The sequence below is a fragment of the Rhagoletis zephyria genome, unplaced genomic scaffold, assembly GCF_001687245.7.
Source record: "Rhagoletis zephyria isolate East Lansing unplaced genomic scaffold, Rhagoletis_zephyria_1.1 Rzeph_scaffold_00893, whole genome shotgun sequence".
NCBI lineage: Eukaryota > Metazoa > Arthropoda > Insecta > Diptera > Tephritidae > Rhagoletis > Rhagoletis zephyria.
Window position 1 is genome coordinate 118,185 of NW_016157977.1, and position 10,375 is coordinate 128,559.

Consider the following 10,375-nt stretch of genomic DNA (forward strand, 5'->3'; position numbering starts at 1 on the left):
TTCAAAGGATGAAAGGGAAAGGTAGGATGAACGAATATCATGCAAAGTTGAATTAAGATGTGTTGGTATTTAAAAAAAAAATATTGGGACACGAATGAGTTTTTTTGCACATAAATAGAAATAGTGGGAAAATACCTTTCTACCGAGATCCCATAAGTCTAAATGAGAATAGTTTTGGCCCAGTTATTTAAGTTTTTCGTAAATCAATCTTTGAAAAAAGTAAAAAAACAGCATCAAAAATCCCATTACTACGATTCCGTTGATAAGATTTTTAAATATTTTTATGCAGAATTTTTAAGTTTTATCATCTGAGGGGATTTTTTTCAAAAATTTCTTTAAGCTATTTTTATTCATAAAAACCTAAATTTTTGGAGGTATTTTCAAATCGGTCCAGCTCGCTTAAATCTTAATATTTTTCCGAAATATTTTGGTGGACGTCTTAAAATATAATAGATTTTGTAATCCCGGCGGAAAACCGCAACTTTTTCTGGTGATGCAGTCTAATATACATACATACATACTGTCCCAAGAATATATGGAAAAAAACTTGTTTGCAAATTTTGATATGCATAACCTCTACATTTGTGCTTTTTAGCCTAAATAGCATTTGTATGAAGTTTTATGGCCGTAGGCTAACGATAACCCGTGCCGACTTTTAGTTGGAGTTTTAGTTAATAACTTGAACTAAGGCTGCCAAATCGTCCATGAAAACTTTGGAAATACAATAAATTCGAAATGTTTCCCATATTTGAACGCATTTCTAGTAAATCTTCTTCTTTAAATTTTTAATAGGACGACAGGATTTCTCCCAAGGACATCGAAAAAATTAATTAATCGAAAAGTATATCGGCTTTTTAACGGTGTATTACAAGGTTGCAAAACGATATGTTTTCTAGTCGAATAATTTGTGTATGTCCTGAAGGATTGCAATTGTAGAATATTTTTTAATAGGTGTGACAGGGCGTATGATGAACATTAAATTATTAAATTCAACTTATATTACAAGTTTTTTTCCTCATTTAAAAAATACCTTTCATAATATTAAATAATCAAAATAAATCGTTTTAGTCTTTGGCATGTCCTCTCGGGTTGATATAATGGTTGGACTTCCGTATGTCATAAAAAACTTTAACTAAACATAATTTTCATATCGTACTGATTTACAACACNAATAGGTGTGACAGGGCGTATGATGAACATTAAATTATTAAATTCAACTTATATTACAAGTTTTTTTCCTCATTTAAAAAATACCTTTCATAATATTAAATAATCAAAATAAATCGTTTTAGTCTTTGGCATGTCCTCTCGGGTTGATATAATGGTTGGACTTCCGTATGTCATAAAAAACTTTAACTAAACATAATTTTCATATCGTACTGATTTACAACACTTAAACAGCCTGAAGGGACATATAAACTAAGAAAGCATATGATTTGGTTTATTTAATATTTTGTAATCATTTTTTTTAAGAAAAAGGAATGTAGTAGAAAAGTTGAATTTAATAATGTTGTATTCATCATACGCCCTGTCACACCAATTAAAAAATGTTCAGAATGGCACGTTTTCAGGAGATACACAAATTTTTCTACTAGAAAAGATACATATGTACGGCAGGATTTCTCCCAAGGACATCGAAAGAATTAATTAATGGAAAAAGCATAGTGGATTTGAAGGGGTTTATTACAAGGCTGCAAAACTACATGTTTTTTAGTCGAATAATTTGTGCATGTCCTGAAAATTTGCAATTTTAGACCATTTTTTAATTAAATTTTTAATTCAACTTTTTTAACAAATTCTTTTTCTCCTTAAAAAAAAATGCATTTCATAATATTAACAATAATAACAAACAAAATAAAGAGTTTTAGTGTTTGACATGTCCTCTAGGGTTAATTAAAGAATAAATGTGGCAGTATTAATTAGAAAATTTGAAAAATATCCTTTGAAATTTTTATCCTTAAGTATCCTTATATATATTAATAAGACTAAACTAACGAAGATTAAATTAAACTAAGATTCTTCAAAACTCATTCAAAATTAAAAATCTCGAAGGATAATATTTTTAAAGGACATTTTTGACATGTTCCAGAAGGATAATTGAAAACAAAAGTTATAGTTGATCTTGTTTCAAATTCTTCTTTCATTTGATACCCATATCTCCATATTTTGTGTAAACTTTTGGAAATATATTATAATTTATGGTCCTTTGGAAAAGATCCTGACTACCAGGTAAAAAACCAAAAACGCAGATTTACTTAATATTAAAATGTTATGTCCTAATACTGTAGGGAGTATAGTAATACCGTCCTATAAAAAAGTAAAATGAGTAAATTAACAAAACACGCGAACTGCAACAAGCTTATTCTGATAACTTTGACGGCAAGTCGGCACGGGTTGCCGTGGTTAAAATTGCATAAAATTTTATTCGGATAGTTTTTAAGATAACACCAATGAAATGAGGGGGTATGCGTAAAAAAAACAATGTTGGTTTTTGGGACAGTCTAATGTACATACATATTATGTAAATTTTTTAAATATCCAAAAATGTGTGTCCCTTTTCCCGCGACCTGTCTTTATGACCAGTTTTTATTNGCTTTTCAGCATTAAGAAAGCGATACTCTCCTCTCTCAATAAGTGAATTATTGACATAAATACATAAAATCAGCTGATGAATTTAGTTCTGTAGCTGAACAGTTTTAGATCTCGACACTTAACAAACTCCTGCCTATCGTGACTCGGCACAAAAATTTAAAATATTGGTTCCGTACGTCATGCGGATTGCGCCCCTCGTGCGGATGGGCGGGAATGGAGGGTAAAAACCGTTGGGATATTATTATTATTATTAATGAAAGGTTTTGTAAGAAAGAATTGGCTAAATATTCGGAGCGCCCTACATTGTTTCTCGACGTTTGCTATTTAACATAAGAGTCAGCTCTAACATTAACATTATGTAGCATTAAACGAAAACTTCCAAAAATACTCCAAAAATACTTGTGAAGGAACATCTTTTTTGTGGAAGTTTAACAGCATGGTACTGCTGATTTATGTTCCTCTTTTTATCGGAACATAATTTGTTTTACTTTTTTTTTATGTATACAGCGCTCAATATCGTCACTTCTCTGCCTTTCATGCCCTCTTTGTTAGAGTATGAGTAGTTTACATATTTGAAAAAAACTTCACAGTGAAGCAAACTGAATTCCGATGCAGACCTTTAGTACATATGCTCGTACAAATGTAAACACATATGTATGTGTGCAACGCTAGCAGCGAATCAGTTTGCGTATTATGTATTTTCTTCAGTGCCCTGCTTACAAATACGCGCTGATCAGTTCAGAAATAAAATGTATTTGTGATTTGCTTCGCTGAACTGAGATGACGTTCTAGATGCTATTTCTGTTTAATATGTAATCAGAATTCTAATGTATCCAAAACTCGCAAAAATTTCATATTAAATCACATTCATTCTTGCATTACTGGTAATGAAAAAGTGAATGCCCCACAATGCCCTAGGACATCGACGTGGGAAAAATAATGCATTTTCGAATGTGAAAACTACTGTTTTACCGATTATTTTTTCGATTACTATACATTACTGTTTCCCACTGGGGTGAGTTGAGGTGACTTGAGGTAAGGTAGTTGAATTGAGTTGTGGTGAGTTGAGGTGAGGTGAGTTAGGGTGAGTTGAGGTAAGTTGAGTTGAGGTGTGGTGAGTTGAGTTTAGGTGAAGTGAGGCGTTTTGAGTTTTTCGATCTGCCAAAAAAAATAAAACTCAAAAGTTAATTTTTATTTCTGAGAGAAAAAATAACGCTCAAGAAATAAGTTTTATTTTCGATCAAAATAATAAAACTAAAAAAATAATGATTATTTCTGATTAAATATATAAAACTCATAATATAATGATTACTTTTGATCAAAAAGAAAACAACTCACAAAATAATTACTATTTCAGAGCAAAAAATAACGTTCGAAAAATTAGTTTTATTTTTGATAACAAAAAATATAACTCAATAAATGAAAATGTAACTCAAATAAATTTTTTTTAGGATCATGAGATGTGGTGATCTCCGAAATAGAAGCTGTAACTTCTACCGCTTAGACTTTGTTGCTTTTTCCAGTTTTCGTACAAAAAAAAAAATCGTGGTGCAAAGCTCAATAACAATATTGAAAAGAAATATTAATACGCCACAATAAAGTTGACAAATAAATAGTGAAATAATTTTTTAAACTTGCATTTTATTATACCTAAATTGATTAGGATACAAAACTGAATACTAAAAATTTTTCTAAGCAGCAGGTTATCTATTTAACTCGAAGTTTACCTGTTAAATTGATAAATTAGCTTGCACAATCAATGGTTAGGAGTAAAATGTCAGTTAAATCGTTAAATATTTACTCCAGCAATTTTTGAAGGTTAAAAGCAGGGACCATAATCATTATGACTTTTATCAAAAAAATTATCTTTTAGTCATTATTTGGGATTTTAATACTTGCGATCAATCATAATAATCAAATTTTGAGTTTTGTTGTATTGCTCAGAAAATACAATCATTTATTGAGTTATATTTTTTGTTATGAAAAATAAAACTAATTTTTCGAACGTTATTTTTTGCTCTGAAATAATAATTATTTTGTGAGTTGTTTTCTTTTTGATCAAAAATAATCATTATATTATGAGTTGTATATATTTAATCAGAAATAATCATTATTTTTTGAGTTTTATTATTTATTAATACGCCTCCATAAAATTTAAAAATAAATAGTTTGGGATGAGCCTACCTAAAACTATACAATAAATCTAATCAATGTATAGAATTAACTAAAAATAACCACGTGGTCAAGTTTAAATAGCGGCAAATCAGCTGCACTTGATAATAGTAGGTTGAATATGGAAATATGTACATTAGCAACAAAAGTTTACGGGGTTGCATAGCTCAGTGGTTAGCGTTGCTGGCTTTGCACATCGATGATGCGGGTTCGATTCGTGCTGAAGTCTAGAAAAAGAAGTCTGATGAGATGTGGTGATCTCCGAAATATCAGCTATAACTTCTACTTTTTTCCTAAAAAAATGGTGGTACAAAGCTCAATAACACTATTGAAAAGTTTATTATAAATATTTTGTATGGACACTTTGTTGTTCTTGTAGTCTGAAATGTTGTTTCTTATGTATTGAACCAGCGCTTTTCGCACATTTAGTAATTGCGCATCTAAAAATTTTGGTTCAGATTTTTGGTTAGCTATCTATGTAATCTACTATAAAATCAATGTATTATAAGAATGAAACTCAGACCTTAAATAATCCAAGACGAATTTATATAAGGTGGTGTTGTTTCATTAACTGTGAGTAGCGTTTTATTGTCAAAATTTTTTATTTCACTAGCGAGTGACTAAAAAATTGAGAGTGCTTGTATTTTCTATCGCCCTCTTTCATTCAGAGAAGAATAGCTGAATACAATAACCCGCTAAAAGACAAAATACAAGTAATTGTTGTATTTGTTAAATCGATACCACCTTATATGAATTCGCCTTGAAATAATGCAAAAAAATTTTTATTATGTCAGTAATTGTCATTTTATTAATCAGTTAACATTTTTGTTTTTAATTTCAATAATAATGTTACTTTAGGCAAATGAGTATATTCAATCCGTAGCTCGCTGCCTTCAAATGATGCTTCGTATTGATGAATATCGCTTCGCTTTTGTGTCCGTGGACGGTATTAGCACATTGATCAGTATTCTATCTTCCCGCGTTAACTTCCAGGTAAGATTCTGATACAAGCCCGCAGCAAAAAAAAAACTGCATATACATATTGTTACCTTAATATAGAAAAGCCCTAACTCATATAGTCGCTGAAGTGCAAAAAGCCTAACTGACTAAAATTTTGTATTGCTTAAAATGATGTCGGGACTTATAATTCGATGAAATGCATAATAATCAATCAAAAAGGGAGTTTAGGATTTTTACTCAGTTACGGGTTTTGGACTTCAGCAACGATGTGAGATAGGGTCTTTCTATATTAAGGTAACGATATGTATACACCATGATAAAAAAATAAGGTAGTTTCAATTAACAACTTTTTGACGCATACTGAGATTTTTGAAGCTCCATAATTTGTTCATGAATTAGGGAATTTCGAGATGGGAATTGCTTTCACAGTAAATGAGTGTAAATATTTTAGTCTTCTTAGATGAAACCAAACAAGTCTAGTACATGATATACATATGTATTGAAAATATGCACTTACAAAGAATGCCATTTTACCTCGAAATACAATGGATAATGGCATATGTGCTTACGTGTACGGTGTCTCTCGGCACTACCCCACAACTAAAATTGAATCTACTTGTATGTATGTTGCTTTAACATTATTACATGTTTTTAATTAACGAATTCAACAAACCAGGAAGACGTTATTTTTTCATCTTTTTATTTTCTTATTTAATTTTGTTCTCCTTTAACTTTAGATTTAAATATCGCATTGAAAAAAAAATACGTTTTACGAATTGTACAACAAATTAAAAAAATCGGACTTGTTAACTTGTCACCATTAATGTTGAGAACATATATACAGATATTTTAGAAGGCTCACGCAGGGGCTCAAGTCAATTTTGTCTCACAAAAGGAAGCCGTGGAAATTTTAAAAATTTTGTACTGCGCAAACTCATTTTTGTTTTTATTATTTTAAAAAAATAATTTTATATTTTGCTTTGTCGACAAAATTCTTTTCAGCAAAAAATTTTATTATAATTTTCAATCTGGTAGCTTGATTTTGATGAAAATGTCTCAGCAAAATATTCTCAGCAAAAGTCAAATGGCTAACATGGCTGCTAATGTCATTAAGTGAAACTACCTTCTTTTTTCTACCATGTGTATATACATACTTACATATGTACATATATTTGTTTCAATTTAAGGTGCAGTACCAATTGGTGTTCTGTTTATGGGTGCTTACTTTTAATCCACTTCTGGCCACAAAAATGAACAAATTCAGTGTTATCCCCATTCTGGCCGATATTCTTAACGATTGTGCCAAGGAAAAGGTACAGTTTTTATTTGAATGTTACATTTACTGCATGGTTGAAATGTCTATTTTACCAGGTGACCCGCATAATCTTAGCCGTTTTTCGTAATCTTATCGAGAAGCCTGCTGATCCACAAGTAGCTAAGGAGCATTGTATTGCAATGGTTCAATGCAAGGTTCTAAAACAGTTGTCCATTTTGGAACAACGTCGCTTTGATGATGAGGATATTTCTGCTGACGTTGAATTCCTAACCGAAAAACTACAGAGTTCTGTACAGGATTTAAGCTCTTTTGACGAATACGCCACTGAGTTGCGAAGTGCCCGCCTGGAGTGGTCGCCAGTGCACAAGTCGGCTAAATTTTGGCGTGAAAATGCTCACCGTTTGAATGAGAAAAATTACGAACTATTACGTATTCTTGTACATTTGTTAGAAACATCAAAGGATCACATTATACTCTCGGTAGCTTGCTTCGATATCGGAGAGTATGTCCGTCACTATCCGAGAGGCAAACAGTAAGTTTAAGCCCAGGAAAACAGCGCTGAGATTCTTAATATTTTTTATTTCAGCGTTTTAGAGCAGTTGGGTGGAAAACAAATTGTTATGCAACTTCTGGCTCACGACGATCCAAATGTGCGCTATGAGGCTCTATTGGCAGTCCAGAAATTAATGGTGCATAATTGGTAAGATAGTAGTTCTCTTGATATGGTGCAACAGCTAAAATACACCCAAGCCATGACATAGAGCACATTGTGGTCGAATACAACCATCAAATTGATATCTTATAGTACCTCAAACCGCAAATTGTTTAACAGGTCTATTCTGCACAACAATGTTGTTACCGATAAATAAAGTTCCTTTCAATTTTTAAACCCTTTTCGCATTCTGTGTATTCTTGTAACCAGTAAATTTTGTTACCATCATAGATGTAAAGTATTGCCCCGTGAAATATGCAATGCGAGAATTCCCACAATTTTTCATAGCTGAATTGCTGAATATTTTAACTGCGTTACCAACGTAGCTAGAATCGCGGTAACAAGAACTGGTACACTTTTTGGTAATAAAATTTTCCGGTTACAAAATCTTCGGTAACGTGCAGAATAGGCCTGGAAATCGAATATGTTTTGGAAAGATAATTACAGCCCGATTCTGTGCACGTGATAAAATCAACATTTTTTTTTAGTTGTCAGTTTTTTTATTATTTATCAAGAATTGGGATTCTAGCGCAAGTATCAAAAGCTCTTCTTGATAAATTATCAAAATTGAAAATGCGTTTACGAAAATCAGAAACTTTATATACATATTAGAAATGACCTTTTCAATCAATTAATTATTGCATGTGCTGGTATTTGAACATGCTATATACGGAATAACAGCCGATATCTCTACCTCCTAGGCTGCGACAGTCAAAAGTTTTTGGCTTTAACATGGAAATGCTTGCAAAGATACATATGAGCTATAATTTTCTTTTAAATTAGGACCTTATACTGATTACGTAAATAGAAACAAATTTTGTTTCCTACGTGTAGTTTTCTATATTTTCCAGGGTCCGTAAATAGCAGTTATTTTTTTCCAACTTGGCCAGATATTTTTTAAGTTCGAAATAAAAGTCTTTCCAGATAGTAAACAAACCGCTTATCCAAATTAAACAAACTGATGGTTTTAGCGACCTTTCTACTTATAATTTAGTGTTTTGCCGGCTCGAGGTCAATTTTAAAAATTCTTTTATGAAAACACAAGTTTTTTGGTGTTTATTTCCGATATATTTCGATTACACTTCGGTAACCGTCCTCAGGACAACTATTGACAAACATGTAAAACATAAACTATACGTAAACACAAATTCCAAAAACAATAATTAAAAACAAAATGTATACATACATTAATTTACACGTCCGCACTGTTTGACGTGGAGTTTGGTACTGTCGATTTGTTTGTAAGCAAGTATCCGTTTTGTAGTTCAGTCTTATGTTTGCCGGTGTGTTTATTATATGTAACATTTCTAAGGTAAAGCGCTTATTGTAGTGTTGTTCTTGTTGTAGAATCGCAGCGTCGTTGAAATTCGGTGAGTGGCCGCTAGCTGCACAGTGGGCCATGAGTGCTGTTTTTTTGATATTTGTAAGCTGACATTGTTTCAAGTCCGATTTGTGTTGTGCTAATCTAGTTTTTAATTTTGATTTTGTGGTTCCTACATACAGGCTGTTACAACACTCGTTGTTTTTACCTTTACAAGGGATTTTATAAATAACATTACTTTTTTCCAATTCGGGTATTTTTGACTTCGTTTTATTAAATATGTTTTTAATGTATTTGTAGGTTTGTGGGCTATTTGGCATTCTGACAGATGAGGGACATAAGTTACTGATTCATATATTGTAGGATTTTCTGAGCTATGCTTACTGAATTACGATTTGGATCGTTTTAATAATGTACTTATGATATTGTCCGGGAAATCATTGTTTTTTAATAATGATCGAATCTCTTTCTCCATCTCTTTGTGGTAAGTTTCGTCCGATATCTCCAACATTCGTCGTATTCAGCCCATTGCTGTATTCATTATCATCGATTTGGGGTGTTTAGAATTAAAATTGATGATTCGTCCTGATGATGTTGGTTTCTTATACCACCTTAGCTTTAATTGGTTTCCTTGTCTGATTATTATGGAGTCTAGATAAGCTAATTTTCCGTTGTCCTCTAATTCTATTGTGAATTTTATATTCCTGTGAAAAGAATTCAGTGCGTCAAGTGTGTTTTGTACCTCATTTTCATTTATTATGGCAAATAAATCATCTACATATTTCGTCAATAATCTTGGTGGTCGTCCTAATTTTTTAATCGTGTTATCCAACAACTTTTCCATTATAATATCTGCAATGACAGGTGAGGCAGGGGATCCCACTGGCATTCCTTTTAACTGAGTATATATCGTGTCGTTAAATTTATAGTACCTATTTTCTTGAATACAAAATTTTACTATTTCCATAAAAAATTGTTTTGGTATCCTTGTGTGTTCTTTTATTATTGTCCATTTTTCTTGTATTACGTCAAGTGCTAGTTGTATCGGTATGCTCGGAAAAAGTGAGACCACATCGAAAGAAATTAGTTTTTCATCGTCACAAATGTAAGTGTTGTTTGTCCTTTGCTTGAAATCCAGCGTATTCTTGATATTGTATACTGAGTTTACCGTTACGTTTTTTAAAATATTTACATAGACCATATGATGGCGGTCCAATGGATGAGCAAATGGGTCTAAGCGGTGTTCCTTCTTTGTGTATCTTAGGGAGCCCATAAATTCTTGGAGGTAACGCGGTGGTTGAGGTGAGCTTATTCCGTTCGGCTTTTGAAATAATTTCCATTT

General features: G+C 31.9%; 1 protein-coding gene across 2 annotated transcripts in view; it reads left to right on the plus strand.

The window, feature by feature from the left end:
- Positions 1 to 10,375, plus strand: part of VhaSFD (V-type proton ATPase subunit VhaSFD) — a 126,245-nt gene that overhangs the window by 94,632 nt on the left and 21,238 nt on the right. For both annotated transcript variants that reach the window (XM_017614774.1, XM_017614775.1), the window contains 4 exons: positions 5,623 to 5,757; positions 6,912 to 7,037; positions 7,096 to 7,532; positions 7,587 to 7,700. In XM_017614774.1, coding sequence (XP_017470263.1) covers positions 5,623 to 5,757; positions 6,912 to 7,037; positions 7,096 to 7,532; positions 7,587 to 7,700 — 812 coding nt within the window. The remainder of the gene's footprint in view (positions 1 to 5,622; positions 5,758 to 6,911; positions 7,038 to 7,095; positions 7,533 to 7,586; positions 7,701 to 10,375) is intronic.